The 17,665-nt window shown below is 43.9% G+C and overlaps 1 protein-coding gene and 1 long non-coding RNA gene across 5 annotated transcripts in view; both read right to left on the minus strand.

Annotated features, from left to right (window-relative positions):
- LOC139386193 (alpha-actinin-4-like) overlaps positions 1–3,247 on the minus strand; it is a 54,023-nt gene extending 50,776 nt beyond the window's left edge. Inside the window, exon 1 of one of the 2 annotated variants that reach the window (XM_071131665.1) lies at positions 2,909–3,247. In XM_071131665.1, the coding sequence (XP_070987766.1) occupies positions 2,909–3,043 (135 nt within the window). In that variant the 5' untranslated portion in view covers positions 3,044–3,247. The remainder of the gene's footprint in view (positions 1–2,908) is intronic. The other variant, XM_071131666.1, reaches the window with a different exon arrangement.
- Positions 3,248–7,294: 4,047 nt separating this feature from the next.
- On the minus strand, positions 7,295–16,480 carry LOC139386293 (uncharacterized). 3 transcript variants are annotated; one of them, XR_011629031.1, is made up of 6 exons: positions 14,125–16,480; positions 13,537–13,617; positions 13,214–13,294; positions 12,861–13,050; positions 9,422–12,714; positions 7,295–7,560 (listed from the first exon to the last, which is right to left on the minus strand). It is a non-coding gene; the product is annotated as an uncharacterized lncRNA (long non-coding RNA). The 3 variants fall into 3 exon arrangements; XR_011629030.1 differs by having other exon boundaries at positions 13,537–16,480; XR_011629029.1 differs by having other exon boundaries at positions 13,214–16,480.
- Positions 16,481–17,665: the final 1,185 nt, after the last annotated feature.

The following is a 17,665-nucleotide window of genomic DNA, read 5'->3' on the forward strand; positions in this document are numbered from 1 at the left end:
CTTAGCCAAAAGCAACACTACTATAGCGTGTGGGTTGTTTTCAAAGACCCCATCTATGGCCTCTACCATGTGAAGGCATGATGGACCTCTCCACACTCCCCTAAAATGTAGCCCAGCAAACAAACAGGAGGGGGAGCGAGAAACAGACCAGAAAGAATGGCTGACATGGAAAAACACAAACAGCCCCCCACCGACCACTTCAAAAACAAGTGCACCCAAAAATGGGTAGGAAGACACCCCTTGCCCTCAATGTGACCACGCAATTTCCCTGTTAGCCGGCCTGCCTGCCCTGGAGGACTTTCCCATCGCGCCACATTGTCCACATCTGCAATCCTGCAAAACCCCCTTCTTTTTCAGTCGGGCAAAAAAAACACACAAAAAACAGGACACCCCCACCCCCCTGAAACTAGCTATAATGGGCCACAAATGGAATGTTTCCCCCTGCATGCTCTTGCTGTGGGAGAGATAGAAGAGGGAGTGAGTGAAAAAGGGAGCGAGGGAGAGGGGTTACATTCCATTCTGCTCTGTCCCTCTTGCCGCCTGGTCGTTTTTACATTCCGCTGATTTCAGATCAGGGTCAGCAGTACTGCTCCCAGGCAGATGACAGGTCGAACACTGACGTGAGATTAGGGAGGGACCACACCTGTAAAAAAGTGGGCAGCTAGAAGGCCCTCGGGCAGATGAAACAATTGAAACTCAGGTGTAGTTTCTCTATGGGCGGAGACAGGTATATCCACACCCACAATCAAGTCTTTCCTGCTCATCCCTACATCAGCCCCAGTCACATAAAATCAACAAAGGAGAGAGAACTGGCTTATTTCAACATGGAAATCAAAATCAGACACTCCCAGTAGTCCAGTGCTTTGTGCCACAATTCCCTAAAACAGCCATGGCCACGTGTGGCGAAACCAAACCAGCCAGCCCCAAACTGATCGAATCAGCCAGTCAAATGAATATATTTGGGAACTGGGAGGGGAAGGAAGACATTTAGAACACTGCCCACCTTAGCAGTGTGCTAATCTGTGCAAATCAGGTTAGGAGAGAATAAGCGTTTCTCTATGAGGCTGAGTTGTAAAAGACTGTCAGTCACCAACAAATCACAGTCATGCAAACAAGGCAGGTACTTTGATAGCGCAGTGATAATAGGGAAATGAGGAGTGATACAAATTCCCGTTCAATTGAATAATGTGAGCGACCATATCAAAACAGTGTACGAAAAAGTGTTGCCATCACATCAGACTGACAGTGGTTGGGTTTTGGGTGGCTTTTACCCCTTTTGCACATATTTGGTGGCTGAATGTCCTTTGCTTTTAAGTGGGTTGGCAAACTGACATCCCGAGAGACATTTGCATGGACACTGATTCCAACATTGCCCCACTAGAATTGCAATAAAACAAAAAGAATGGCCTCACAGAATTTTGTGTACTACAACATGTCTCAGCCTGCAGTTGATGTAATGCATTAGGTTGGACTTAATGTTTCTCAAGCTGAAATGGAGCTCTCTGAAGTGAGTTAAGTTGTAACCAGTGTAGTAAACTGGACTAGACTGAGCAGGACGAAACTTGGGTGTTGGGAAAAAACACTTTAGGTAGGCCATTCATAGATAATTGACAGTTTCTTTTGACATGAGCACTTTGTCCATACTCTGCTTAATGCCTCCACTTGACTTTCCACATACATGCAGTAGGTCTAAATACATTGGCTACATTACATTAAGTGTAGAATCATTGGTGGGAGGCATTCATTAACTTTATGCAACTGGCACAGCGGCAGTGAAAACGCCACAGGAATTTGCCCTTCATTCCCCCGCCGACTTTTCTGAAATAAATTAATGTCACGCCTCCCCAATATCTCGTCCAATCAAACTCCATGTTGAATTTAAGTAGCGTGTTTTTTTTTATTTTTATTCCTTACATTTAAGGATACACATTTTAAGCGTTCCAAAAATCAATACATTCTTCAGTAACCGGTGTTGATTTCAGTTAATTAGTCCCCATTGCCTGCGTTTGTAGGCCATCTGAGTCAATCATTGATTATTTTTCTTCCTGTGAGGAAACTTTGGCCTCCCTTCTTTTACAGGCAGACATATTTAGAGTATATCGACATACATAGAGGGTAAAGCTGAACGCAGGGTTAGGCTATATCAATTAGTTTAATGAATAATGCTGAGCGTCAAAACGCTGAGTAACGACGGGCTGTAACATAATGTTCGGTGTGGTGTCACTCCACTAAATTAACGCAAACAATTTTGATCGTGAGATGTGTAACACTACACACCCTCAATTATCCCAGACTGTCAAGCAACGTTGCTTCAAATCATCATCAATTGTTCTTACTCCACATTTCCAGGGATTGATCATAGTTACATGGGCTCGAACATTAAACGATTAAGTCAAGTCTAAAAACCGTAAAAATATTTTCAGCTGGAAATGGTGCTGCGATAATGTGCGACAGAACAAGTAGATAACAAAAAAAACAATTGAACTCAGCAGTATACTTCGACCCAGAACATCTGATAGGACTTAGAGGACACCATTCCGTATGCTATTTTTGAGTCACATCGAAATTATGCATATTACGTTGGCCATCTTGAATCTTGTTATTCTCAAGAAAAATGGCAGAAATATCGCCTGGAAAATTAAGGCTAAATAAACTCCAGAACTATATAGGCTACAATGTTTCATTCCAATAAAAAGAAAAATCACCGTTGTCCCCAGTCGAGTTAGAAAATACCGGTAGTTGTCGAAATGACGCATGTGGAAAGAGTTTTATAGCCCATTTCTTGTTAAACGTATACCACCATATCGACACAGGAAAGTTCGTTACATTGAGACGGTATAAAATCTCGTTGCTTTATAGATGCAACCAGGGCCCAAATTCAGTCCCCGACCTCTCCCTGTCATTTTACCTTTCTCTGCTGTTTCTCCCAGGCCGGGTCCAGCAGCAGGTCCCGGTCCCAGTCATTTTCTTGTTCTCTTGGGTCCATGTAAATGGCTGGACCTCCAGACGATGCTTGACTATTAGAAGCGTGATAATCTACCATAGTCTATGGTAGTCAAGCTATTAGCTATAGAAAGAGTAATAAAAGGGGATGTGACCCAGTTGCGGTAACTCTATTTGCTTTCAACGTTCGGTCAGGAATATCCGATCTATACACTGAAAATACCCGCTACAAGAACGCTTAATCTCCAACCGAGGAGGGAATGGTGTGGTCGCAAGCAAAGAGCCGCTCCTACAAAACTGGAGTAGGTTGCCAGGCCCAAATAGCTCATGAATATTCAGTGACCTGCTTATTATTCATGAGCTCATGAAAAACTGCACCCGAAAGGCTGGAGAACACATAACTTAGTAGTAGACTATAGCCTACTAAAAGTATTGTTCTAAAAAGTATTATGCCTGATATGTAGCCTAATGCCTTTGTCAAGTAGCGCAAATCATTGCAGATGGAAGTCTGTACATGTTGCTATATAATTGCAACATTGTATCAAAATGTAAGATGCAATTCATGCCAGCCCCTTGAAACGATACAATGGTGAAATAAAATAATGCACAAATGTATTTGTAGCCAGTATAGACCGATTTACGAATTAAAACATTATTTGAAGCTCTAAACTACAATAGTTCTGATAACTGCTACCTGTATAATATCCATAGAATATTAAAGTAACTGTCCAGCTAAAATGTCACTTTTAGAAGTTCATATTCATATTCATATTGTTAACTCATATCCAAATAATGTTGTTGACTCATCTTATACGTGGCCAATACGTTTCTATCATACATTTGAGAGAAAAAAACTTTAAAAACCACACCTCAACTTGTATCTTAAACAGATATTTAAAAAATGCCTGCTATTTCCTCATTGAGGATGATGTCCTGAGCAGGATAGGCTGGCCAATCAGGGGTCTACTCACAGTCATATTTTTTAACAACCAGTATACACCCACACCATTCTGTTGTAGGGGTACGCCCACACCATTCTGTTGTAGGGGTACGCCCACACCATTCTGTTGTAGGGGTACGCCCACACCATTCTGTTGTAGGGGTACGCCCACACCATTCTGTTGTAGGGGTACGCCCACACCATTCTGTTGTAGAGGTACGCCCACACCATTCTGTTGTAGGGGTACGCCCACACCATTCTGTTGTAGGGGTACGCCCACACCATTCTGTTGTAGGGGTACGCCCACACCATTCTGTTGTAGGGGTACGCCCACACCATTCTGTTGTAGGGGTACGCCCACAACATTCTGTTGTAGGGGTACGCCCACACCATTCTGTTGTAGGGGTACGCCCACACCATTCTGTTGTAGGGGTACGCCCACACCATTCTGTTGTAGGGGTACGCCCACACCATTCTGTTGTAGGGGTACGCCCACACCATTCTGTTGTAGGGGTACGCCCACACCATTCTGTTGTAGGGGTACGCCCACACCATTCTGTTGTAGGGGTACGCCCACACCATTCTGTTGTAGGGGTACGCCCACACCATTCTGTTGTAGGGGTACGCCCACACCATTCCAACACAGAAAAGCTTATTTTTAACATAAACTATTTATCTCATATTGTAATTCATTTTAGGTCATATTTAATAGAAATCTTACTTTAAGCGCAAGCTACACACTACACGGGGCAGAGTCATATATTAGTCTAAGTATATGACTCTACACAGGGGCGCTTTCAGCAGTGCAGCATTTTGGATCGTTCGGATACAAATATACTATGTAGAACAAACATGCCTCTCTGAATTGAATTGTGGCAGCTTTATTAATGGAATTTCTATCTGCAACATTCTACAATGTTTCTTCTTCTTGCAAGACAAGAATCAGATGGAGCCTATAACAAGACCCACCCATTCTATGTAATATTAATGAGGACATGCTACACCATGAATCATTTAGCCAGTGAGCCCATTGGTGTTGTTACCTACTCAGATTTTTGTTGTCCCCTCATGGAGAGCCTATGCCACCTCACTGGTGCCCAAACTAATAGTCCTTCATGCAGGTGCATCGAAACAAAAACCGTATGAAATTCACTTCGGCCTATGCTTTTGTTTGAAAGCTTGTCGTGTGTAAAGCAGCTTATATTTACCATTCAAATTTCATAGGCTGGGTCTGGCTGACATGCCCAGACACTACATTAAGTAGGTCACGCTCTAACTGTGTGTCTGTGCCAATTATCATCACCGAGGCCCAACATACCATATAAATGATCGCAGGCCGCCATCGCTCCCTTTCATGTTTTGTGATGTTTTCATGACTGCCACATAGTGCCACATTCCTAATAGTTTTCTGATATACAGAAATCCCATTCGCATTGGACTCCATCCCCATTACTATAAGGAATCATTGTGGTGTGTACAATGTCACGGTTAAATGATTACACATCAAAGCGTCGTACCATTTTATAATGAATTCTATCTCATTGTAATGACAGTTAGGCCGATATTTGGCACCTATTTTTTTTAAATCACCAAAGTCAGCCTGTTGCAGGTGAAGCTAATACATGATGAGAAGGAAAATTAATTCAAGGTGTGCATCTACAGCTGTTCTCCTTTGATATCAATGTTTATTGATCGTAATTTCCGTTATTCAAGATAGTTTAATAAGTCTGGGGTGTGTGTGTGTGTTGAGAGAAGTACAAAATGAGCAGCTGTACTTCTTCAAGCTCAATTTTTTGCTTCCGAGTTATCTAACACAAGCGTAATAATGGCGCAACAGGAAATAGCTTGAAAGTTTGCCACAGTCCCCCTGGGTCCGGAGTGTGCTTTTTTGACTATACATACAGTAACCGTTAAAAGTTTGGACACGCCTACTCATTCAATGGTTTTTCTTTATTTTTTCTATTTTCTACATTGTAGAATAATAGTGAAGACATCAAAACTATGAAATAACACATATCTACTCACATAGTAACCAAAAAAGTTTTCAACAACTCAAAACATATTTTATATTTGAGATTCTTCAAAGTAGCCACCTTTTGCCTTGATGACAGCTTTGCACACTCTTGGCATTCTCTCAACCAGCTTCATGGAATCCATTTCAATTAACAGGTGTGCCTTGTTAAAAGTTAACTGCTGCAAAGAAACCACTACTAAAGGACACCAATAATAAGAAGAGACTTACTTGGGCCAAGAAACACAAGCAATGGACATTAGACCGGTGGGAATCTGTCCCTCCAAACTTGAGATTTTTGGTTCCAACCGCCGTGTCTTTGTGAGACGCAGAGTAGTTGAACAGATGACCTCCGCATGTGTGGTTCCCACCGTGAAGCATGGAGGAGGAGGTGTGATGGTGTGGGGTTGCTTTGCTGGTGACTCTGTCAGTGATTTATTGAGAATTCAAGGCACACTTAACCAGCATGGCTAAAACAGCCTTCTCCAGCAATACGCCATCCCATCTGGTTTGCACTTTATTATAATTTGTTTTTCAACAGGACAATGATCCAAAACACACCTACAGGTTGTCTATTTAAAAATATATATATATTTATTTAACTTGGTAAGTCAGTTAAGAACAAATTCTTATTTCCAATGACGGCCTACGCCGGGATAAACCCAGACGACACTGGGTTTTTGTGCACCGCCCTATGGAACACCCAATAACGACCAGTCGAGATACAGCCTGCAATTGAACCAGAGTGTCTGTAGTGATGCCTCTAGCACTGAAATGCAGTGCCTTAGACCGCTGGGCCACTCGGGAGTCCAAATAGTGTAAGGGCTATTTGACCAAGAAGGAGAGTGATGGAGTGCTGCATCAGATGACATGGCCTCCAAAATTACCTGACCTCAACCCAATTGAGATGGTTTGGGATGAGTTGGACTGCAGAGTGAAGGAAAAGCAGCCAACAAGTGCTCAGCATATGTGGGAACTCCTTCAAGAATGTTGGAAAAGCATTCCTCATGAAGCTGGTTGAGAGAATGCCAAGAGTGTCATCAAGGGAAAGGGTGGCTACTTTGAAGAATCTCAAATATAAAATAAAACACTTTTTTGGTTACTACATGATTCCATATATGTTATTTCATAGTTCTGATGTCATGACTATTATTCTTCAATGTAGAAAATAGTAAAAATAAAGAAAAACCATGGAATGAGTAGGTGTTTCCAAACTTTTGACTGGTACTCTATATTAAGACCATCCATAGAGAGTGATGCTTTGAAGCGGATATTTACACATACCAAAAGTCAAGGTCTCTCTGCAGAATAAACATTTCTCAAAACTTTCCCAGTGTCAAACTCCTCTTCTCTACACTTATTCAGTCTGCTGAAAAGGAGGCAACAGAAAGTTAACAAAATGACAGCATGCACTTAGTTGCTATGATGACATAGCATTGTTATGGAATGACTCAAATCTGATGTTCGGAACAAATAACTGGAAGTCTTTATTGCAAAGTGAATCTACGGTAACTTTTTATTTAAAACACTATTGCAACAAAAACCAGTTGAACAGGCGGAGGAGGGGCTGAAATCCAGTGAGATTGGATCAGTTGCACATCGGGTCAGTTGTACTGTACATCGTCATGTGGAGCCATCGTCAGTTGTATATCGTCATGTGGAGCCACTACAACCAGAAAAAGGGTGAGACACAACAAATCAATATTTATTTAAATGGCTGTCCAGGTCAATGTGGATATGTGCAGAGGTGGAGGAGGTTTACTTGAGTAAAAGTATAGATACCTTAATAGAAAGTTACTTGAGTAAAAGTGAAAGTCAGCCAGTAAAATACTACTTGAGTAAAAGTTTAAAAGTATTTGGTTTTAAGTATAAAGTATAAAAAGTACATGTAATTGCTCAAATATACTTAAGTATAAAATTCCTTATACTTAGCAAAGCAGACAGCACCATTTTCTTGTTTTTAAAATGTATGGACAACCTGGGTCACAGTCCCACACTCAGACATTATTTACAAAAGATGCATGTGTTTAGTGAGTCCACCAGGTCAGGGGCAGTATGGATGACCATGTGTTTAGTGAGTCCACCAGGTCAGGGGCAGTAGGGATGACCATGTGTTTAGTGAGTCCACCAGGTCAGGGGCAGTAGGGATGACCATGTGTTTAGTGAGTCCACCAGGTCAGGGGCAGTATGGATGACCATGTGTTTAGTGAGTCCACCAGGTCAGGGGCAGTAGGGATGACCATGTGTTTAGTGAGTCCACCAGGTCAGGGGCAGTAGGGATGACCATGTGTTTAGTGAGTCCACCAGGTCAGGGGCAGTAGGGATGACCATGTGTTTAGTGAGTCCACCAGGTCAGGGGCAGTAGGGATGACCATGTGTTTAGTGAGTCCCCCAGGTCAGGGGCAGTATGGATGACCATGTGTTTAGTGAGTCCACCAGGTCAGGGGCAGTAGGGATGACCATGTGTTTAGTGAGTCCACCAGGTCAGGGGCAGTATGGATGACCATGTGTTTCCACCAGGTGAGTCCACCAGGTCAGGGGCAGTAGGGATGACCATGAGTTTCCACCAGTCAGGGGCAGAGTGACCACCAGGTCAGGGGCAGTAGGGATGACCATGTGTTTAGTGAGTCCACCAGGTCAGGGGCAGTAGGGATGACCATGTGTTTAGTGAGTCCACCAGGTCAGGGGCAGTAGGGATGACCATGTGTTTAGTGAGTCCCCCAGGTCAGGGGCAGTATGGATGACCATGTGTTTAGTGAGTCCACCAGGTCAGGGGCAGTAGGGATGACCATGTGTTTAGTGAGTCCACCAGGTCAGGGGCAGTAGGGATGACCATGTGTTTAGTGAGTCCACCAGGTCAGGGGCAGTATGGATGACCATGTGTTCTCTTGATATGTGCTTGAATTTGTCAATTTTCCTGTCTTGCCAAGCGTTCAAAATGTAACTAGCACTTTTGGTTGTCGGGGAAAATGTATGAAGTAGAAAGTGTTGTCTAAAATATAAATAGTAAAGTAAAGCGCAGATACCCCCCAAAAAACTACTTAAGTAGTACTTTAAAGTATTTTTACTTAAGTACTTTACACCACTGGATATGTGTGATCATATGCAAAATCAGTTTTTTCATTCATTTTAAGTCTGCCGTATTCTGCATGTTAACTAGGCTGTGAGAAAAAGAGTAGGTTTGGATCATCTGTCCTGTATGCTCTTACCTGTCTGTAGCTCACTGACATGGTCCCCATTCCCACAATGTCATACAAAGTCTTGAAATGTATCTGTGAATGGACAAAATATGATGAATTAGACCAATTAGCCCCCCCCCCCCCCCCCCCCCACACACACACATTTTGCTCTTGCATGATAATTATTTAAAAAAAATGTAAATCCTAAGTGCGCCCCAAAAGTAACATCTCAACCTCTCTTCCATTTCTCTTCACTCATTTTAAATTCCACATCAATTAGTCTTCCTAAATTCCTATTTTCAGCCCTTGTTGGACCACACCCTTCTCTACACCTCTGCCCTCACTTACGGATCATGTTGTCCAGTTCCATCAGCAGGTAAAGGAAACCGGGGTAACTGATTGTCATGTCCGGCTCCGTGTTGCGCAGGCCAATCAGCTGCAGGACGAAGTCATCCACCGCCATGCCTAGACCAGACCAGACCAGACGAACACAGATCAATTCATGTTCAACCACATCCCCTGCTGTTTCAGCAGTGTAAATGCAGTTGGCATACTGTTCTAATGGACCAATAGGGACTGAACATGAAGAATGGTGCTTTGGTGCCCCCTAAAAGGCACCAATGGAAGCTTGTCATATCATAAGTGTGTCCTGCCTGCAGCTTTCGAGGCAGGTGAGACTTCAGGGTACTCCAGCAACTGGGATTTGTTATTGTCAAACGTCATGAATATATCCTTTTGTTAAGTGGAAGATCAAGGCCAGCATAATCTTTTCAGACAAATAGAATTCAATCACTTCACATGCATCGCAACAGGTCGTGTGATTGAATTAGCTCAGTGACACATGATTGAATCAGAAGTCACAAGTCACTATAATATTTCCTTTAGCCAATCCAAATTAGACATCCAAGACACAAAGCATGCTTGAGCCAATCAAACTATTGTCCAAACGTCTCATCATTTTGAAAGAACAGAATGATTGAAACTGTAAACCTTCCACTGACAGACGGTTTAGTATGGTTTAGACCTTATCGTCCATTTACATTTCCTGATCTTGTCCCACAGTGCCTAGAACACAGTGAGCTAACCCCAGACTCTGGGTTGACACTACAGTCAAGGGAATGTTCCATCAAAAACGCATGACAAAATTAAGGTCTTGGTAGATCAGCAGACCAAGTGAGGTCATGGTGGACAAGTTACCCTACCTTTGTATGTCTATGTACATACATGGCATGTGTGTAACGTTACACATTGCATAGCCCTTTTTTGGGGAGAGCTATGATCTTCAAACAATCGGCCAAGCCGTGGCTCGAACCCCGTATCGCCAGGGGGCACATATTGCGCTTAGACCGCTACACCAGAATCTGGCATACATTTAACCTATATTAACATGGCTATTGATCTATATCAACTACTAACCATACAGCCATGCTGAGACATGATGCACACTGGTTCAGACAAACATGTATTTCTTTCCCCAAGAGAAAGGATACATCCATGAGGACCACAAAGCTCTTGCAGTGCTCCAGGACCAGCTTATTTTGCTCCACACAGACAAAACATCAGTTAGGAAAAGTTAAAACCTGCAGTGACGTCACTTCTTCCTGAATGTTCCCAAGGTGGTTATGGCTTATGGAAGACTACCAAATCAGCAGAGGGATTCGTACAGTTCTCCAGAATTTCCGAGATGCATGTGGACGAGGCAATGTTGTAAAAGGGGAAGTGTGTACACAAAAGATGTGTCTTGGCTCCCATTTTTGAGGGAGGATAGGTGTCCATGTTTGGAGCCAAACCCTTACTTCCGCATTTTATGGCCGTTGTTACCAGGTTGAGAAGCTCCAAAGGTCGACACTCCCCGTTCGCTGGGAGGTTAGGAACAAGTTTGGAGAGTCAATATTGAATATCTCAGGCTAGAATGGAAGAGTTTACATGGAACCTACTACACGGAGGTGGTGTTCTCACCTTGTTGCAGTGCTTCTTAAAAGAGCTGTCGTGTGGCTTCAGGAGAGCCGACAGGGAGATCCACAGTGAAACACACAGGACCATTTAGTCACATCACAGACACTCAACAGGGGGTGATGGATTGTGGATACTTTGGACTTCAATAGCATGCCATGACTTCTACCTGTGGGGCTTCTATCAGTGCCGTGCTTCTCCTAATATTGAGTTACACACCCCCTATTGCCCTCAAAACAGCTTTATTTCGTCGAGGCATGGACTCTACAAGGTGTCGAAAGCGTTCCACAAGGATGCTGGCCCATATTGACATCAATGCTTCTCACAGTTGTCATGTTGGCTGGATGTCCTTTGGGAGGTGGACCATTCTTGATACACACGGGAAACTGTTGTGTGTGAAAAACACAACAGTGAAGCAGTTTTTGACACACAAACCGGTGGCACTTCAATATTTTGTCTTGCCCATTCACCCCCTGAATGACACACATTCTCAATTGTCCCAAGGCTTAAAAATCCTTCTTTAAACTGTCTCCCCACTTCATCTACACTGATTGAAGTGGATTTAACAAGAGACATTAGTAAGGGATCATAGCTTTCACCTGGATTCACCTGGTCAGTCTATGTCATGGAAAGAGTAGGTGTTCCTCATGTTTTGTAAACTCGGTGTAATTTAGAGAGCCTTTTCTTGACTGAGTGCCCTGATACTTTAACATATATCATAGGTAACTCTTCCTCCAGTCATGGACTGGTCCAGTCACTTTTCTGTCAACACCCACATAATTAACTCTCCCTGCTGATTGGACTCCGGGGTGGAGGGGATGATGACATAATGGCCGGGTGCCAGGCGACCGCGAATCACCACCTCCAGGTGCTGATGAGTGGGCGGAGCAAGCTCAGGTCCAGAGAGGAAAGGTAAGCACACTCTGAGCATGCCTGGGCAGAGAAGGTTAGATACCGTAGGGTGTGCACACATTTCCACACTGAGAAATATGCGGCCACACTCAAATATTCCCTCACTTGTTCCTCTCTTCTTTTCTCTCTCACATTTACTGTGGCTCATTTAAATCTACTCTGGTTGTATTTCCTGTTGGGTGTGTTTGTGTATGTGTGCATACGTTCATGTGCAGGTGTGTGGGTATCCAGGCCGATGCCCAGGTGGACTCCTCTAAGTCTCTGGTGCTTCTGCATGAGGGCCACCAGGAAGGAACAGGTCAGCTCAAGGTCACTGGGATCATTGTCCTCCTCCAACAGGGTCAAGTGGAACTGAAGGTACTGGCAGAACCAGCCTTAACACATACATATCCAGTACATAAAGATTATGTGCAATATGTGCATTACTAACTATTTATGTACAATAAGGGAAACTCATGGATATCAATCTATTCTTCTCAGATTATGTATGACCAAATTCATCTTTATGTCATAGTTGTGTGTGTGTTTGGGTCAGTAGGATTGTGCCTTATCTTACCCCCTCTGGGGAACCCCCAGTGGAGATGTGTGGTACCCAGTTCTCCCCCTCTCTCTTTCTTCCCCCTTCTCTCTCCCTCAGGATGGCGGTGTCAGACTTCCGTCAGAACTTTGTGCAGTTCCATGGTCTCTGTGTGGCGCCTGGCTCGCTCAGGGTCTCCTCACTCAGGTGAAACACCTCCACCATGTCCAAGTTCCAACGGAAGTCTGACACCGCCGTCCTGAGGGAGAGAGAGGGAGAGAAGGGGGAGATGGAGAAAGAGCGAGGGGGCGAGAGACAGAGAGTAAAGGGAGAGAGAGGTTGTTAATATATGAGAACAGGTGAAGTATGGAGGCACAAAGTGAGAGTCTATGAAGGTCCACTTACCGGAACGCCCCAATCCTCCTTCTGAACCCTGTCCAGACGCTTCTGCCCCTCCTCACGGACAACTCCACTCAGGCCTTTGGACAAACACTTTGAGGAACCTGCCCCAAGCATGCACACACACACCTACTCACAGGACATAGTCTTCACCTGAGAGAGTGGAGGAGTGGGGGGAGACAGAGAGTCGCCCAACCTGAAAACATATTTGACTATTAAACACAGGAAACCCAACACCACTGTATGTGTGCAGGTTTTGGCTGGCGGCATTTGGACACTGTCGGCCTTGGTGTGCAGTCATGAATCTGAGTGTGAATTTGACAACAGTGCTTAGTATCCAGCAGAGGGGGTAGTCTTACTTGTTCAATCCCGGTTACAGAGTAGACATGACTGGACAGGATCCCAAACTCATTTCTCTGCTCAAGGGGGCCCTGTGGGCCCTGTGGGAAAACCCACACACACACAACACATGTCAACCTTCACCTTATCGCACTCTGCGTATTGAAGAACTACAGACAGGTAAACACACACAGGTTTTCATTTTAATCTCAGAGATGGGCATCAACAAACTCCAACTAAATAGTTATTCGTCCATATCTCCTTATATACAGGAGTGCAAATTCAACAACCCTTGACAGATAATGACAGCCTAATTAGCTGTGCTTAACGTCCTGAGGCTGACCTGGAAGTAAAAGCTGCCATTGTAACTCTCAGCGGCGATGCATGGAGAGGGACGCCACCGCAGACAGGAACCAGCAGTCATCTAATCAACAGAGAGCAGAGGAGGACAGAGGAACCGGTAAAGGTATATTATATATCACATTCACTTCACTGGGTAAGTAGTTTGATGATGGCCACCTGGCGTTTACTGTACAGTATGTCAGACATTCAATTCATTCATGATGTCAAAGCAATTCTGTACTCTTGGGTAGAACTTTGGGAGACAATGGGAGAAAACTTTGGGTAATAAGGAAACAGATCAACTGCATCCCAGTTTATTGTGGTACTGCAATGGCTGGAAACAAGACTAAGGGCTTGTAAAGCTGAAGCGCTACATATTCCATAGTAGAATTGAAGGTCATTTCCCAGCAGACATATGCAGTGTTTACGGTGAATGCAGCCTCCAGCAAAGCGGGAACATTGCCTATAAATTTCAATCACGCTGTCAAGCTAAACTTCCGCTTTGCGGATTGAACAGGGCCCTAATATGTAACGAGGCAAGTGAAAAGACACTGCATCGGGCAACATACACATGACATGTTCCACTTACTCAGAACTCGCTGACACACGTCCACACGTGGTGGTCCATCCACTATGATCTGTGCTGAAGGGCAGATATCCTGGGAGAGGGGAGAGAAAGCAAGACACAACATGCCTCTTAACAAACTTTTAGCTGAGTGTCCCCTTTACTGGGTAAGATGAAGTGGATAACAACATACCAGGGACATAAATCTACTCTGTTTACATAATCTAAAGTAGTGTAGAGACTTTAACCCACTGGTCCTCACTGTTTCTTTTATGATTTATGATTGACTGATCACTACTAGGTCTACCACAAATAAACTGAAAAAAGTGCCTAGATCTATGGTGACAGGCATTTTTGACCCAAGACTCCATCTTCAATGGAGAGTAACAAAGTGAATACAACATGTATACAGTAGGCAAGGAGACCTTTGTGTCTTCATGACAAAAAAAACAACATAACAGACTTGGCTCTGTCCAGTCCAGGGATTGGATGTTCATAATGTATGGAAACATTGTCCAGGGTGTTTTTTTTCTTCACATTTAGCCATGACAGCTTGACAATTGGCTAAGCCTTCTGAAGATAACATCATGATGACCTAATGACCTAATCCTGCCCTAACACAGTCGTCTTCAATCCAGGGCCTGTATTCAAGTATTGTGCTATGGCAGGGGTATTCAACTCTTACCCAACGAGGTCTGGAGCCTGCTGGTTTTCTGTGATCGTCATTGTAAAGGGTTTAAACACTTGTTTCCCATGCTTGTTCAATGAACCATAAACAATGAATGAAAATGCACCTGTGGAACAGTCGTTAAGACACGAACAGCTTACAGACGGTAGGCAATTAAGGTCACAGTTATGAAAACTTAGGACACTAAAGAGGCCTTTTTATTGACTCTGAAAATCACCAAAATAAAGATGCCCAGGGTCCCTGCTCATCTGCGTGAACGTGCCTTAGGCATGCTGCAAGGAAGCATGAGGACTGCAGAAGTGGCCAGGGCAATAAATTGCAATGTCCGTACTGTGAGATGCCTAAGAAAGCGCTACAGGGAGACAGAACAGACAGCTGATCGTCCTCGCAGTGGCAGACCACGTGTAACAACACCTGCACAGGATCGATACATCTGAACGTCACACCTGCGGGACAGGTACAGGATGGCAAAAGGCCGAGAGAGGCTGGACTGAGGGCTTGTAGGCCTGTTGTAAGGCAGGTCCTCACCAGACATCACTGGCAACAACGTCGCCTATGAGCACAAACCCACTGGCGCTGGACCAGACAGGACTGGCAAAAAGTGCTCCTCACTGACGAGTCGCGGTTTTGTCTCACCGGGGGTGATGGTCGGACTCGCGTTTATCGTCGAAGGAATGAGCGTTACACCGAGGATACTCTGGAGAGGGATCGATTTGGAGGTGGAGGGTCCGTCATGGTTTGGGGCGGTGTGTCACAGCATCATCGGACTGAGCTTGTTGTCATTGCAGGCAATCTCAACGCTGTGCGTTACAGGGAAGACATCCTCCTCCCTCATGTGGTACCCTTCCTGCAGGCTCATCCTGACATCACCCTCCAGCATGACAATGCCACCAGCCATACTGTTCGTTCTGTGGGTGATTTCCTGCAAGACAGGAATGTCAGTGTTCTGCCATGGCCAGCGAAGAGCCCAGATCTCAATCCCTCAGAGCAAGTCTGGAACCTGTTGGATCGGAGGGTGAGGGCTAGGGCCATTCTCCACAGAAATGTCCGGGAACTTGTAGGTGCCTTGGTGGAAGAGTGGGGTAACATCACACAGCAAGAACTGGTAAATCTGGTGCAGTCCATGAGGAGGAGATGCACTGCAGTACTTAATGCAGCTGGTGGCCACACCAGATACTGACTGTTATTTTTAATTTTGACCCTTGTTCAGGGACACATTATTCAATTTCTGTTAGTCACATTTCTGTGGAACTTGTTCAGTTTTATGTCAAACTTGTTGAATCTTATGTTCATACAAATATTTACACATGTTAAGTTTGCTGAAAATAAACGCAGTTGACAGTGAGAGGATGTTCATTTTTTTCTGAGTTTATATGCATCTGTGGGTGTATTGTTATGGCTATTGTCAGTAAATGCATGATTCTTAGCACGTCTATAAGACCTTGAAGATTAGTACAGTATATGACACACCCCTCAAAACCTGCATTTGTCATGCATTGAAAATAACTGTCCAGGCGAGACATCCGTCTACACGTTGTCAACTACAAATACCTAGGTGTCTGGTTAGACTGTAAACTCTCCTTCCACTCACATCAAACATCTCCAATCCAATGTTAAATCTAGAATTGGCTTCCTATTTCACAACAAAGCATCCTTCACTCATGCTGCCAAACATACCCTTGTAAAACTGACCATCCTCGACTTCGGCTTTGTCATTTACAAAATAGCCTCCAATAGCCTACTCAATAAATTTGATGCAGTCTATCACAGTGCCATCCGTTTGGTCAACAAAGCCCCGTATACTACCCACCACTGCGACCTGTATGCTCTTTGGCTGGCCCTCGCATCATACTCGTCGCCAAACCCACTGGCTCCAGGTCATCTACAAGACCCTGCTAGGTAAAGTCCCCCCTCATCTCAGCTCGCTGTCACCATAGCAGCACCCACCTGTAGCACGCGCTCCAGCAGGTATATCTCACTGGTCACCCCCAAAACCAATTCTTCCTTGGCCCACCTCTCCTTCCAGTTCTCTGCTGCCAATGACTGGAACGAACTTCAAAAATCTAAAAGTGGAAAAACTTATCTCCCTCACTAGTTAAGCACCAGCTGTCAGAGCAGCTCACAGATTACTGCACCTGTACATAGCCCATCTGTAATTTAACCCAAACAACTACCTCATCCCCTACTGTATTTATTTTGCACCCCATTATTTCTCTCTACTTTGCACATTCTTCCACTGCAAATCTACCATTCCAGTGTTTTACTTGCTATATTGTATTTACTTCGCCACCATAGCCTTTTTTTTCTTTACCTCCCTTATCTCACCTCATTTGCTCACATTGTATATGGATTTATTTTTCTGTATTATTGACTGTGTTTGTTTTACTCCATGTGTAACTGTGTTGTTGTATGTGTCGAACTGCTTTGCTTTATCTTGGCCAGGTCGCAACTGTAAATGAGAACTTGTTCTCAACTTGCCTACCTGGTTAAATAAAAGGTGAAATAAAATAGAATGCAAAAATATATCACTCAGTGTTTTGTGATTATACATAACACAGTATGTCCAATGGTTTGATTCATACACTTATGTAAGAAATAGGTTTCGATTTAAATAGAGTATTTTCATTAATGAATTAGTATATTTTTTCAGCTTTAACTGTTATAACAATGTCATACTGAGATCTTCCGTTGTTGCCTCCGCTGAACCTATTCGAGACCGGAGTCATTAGTCGCAATTATTTCTGTATGTCCTTACAAAACTAATAGCCTGTTTGTTGTAGAGTTAAAACGTTGTGCAACGAAACCCTACAACTTTTTGAAAGCAATTGCTTTATCCACTTTTCCAGGAGTTACCGTTAACAACTTTTCTATCCATGA

The sequence above is a fragment of the Oncorhynchus clarkii genome, chromosome 27, assembly GCF_045791955.1.
Source record: "Oncorhynchus clarkii lewisi isolate Uvic-CL-2024 chromosome 27, UVic_Ocla_1.0, whole genome shotgun sequence".
Classification (NCBI taxonomy): domain Eukaryota; kingdom Metazoa; phylum Chordata; class Actinopteri; order Salmoniformes; family Salmonidae; genus Oncorhynchus; species Oncorhynchus clarkii.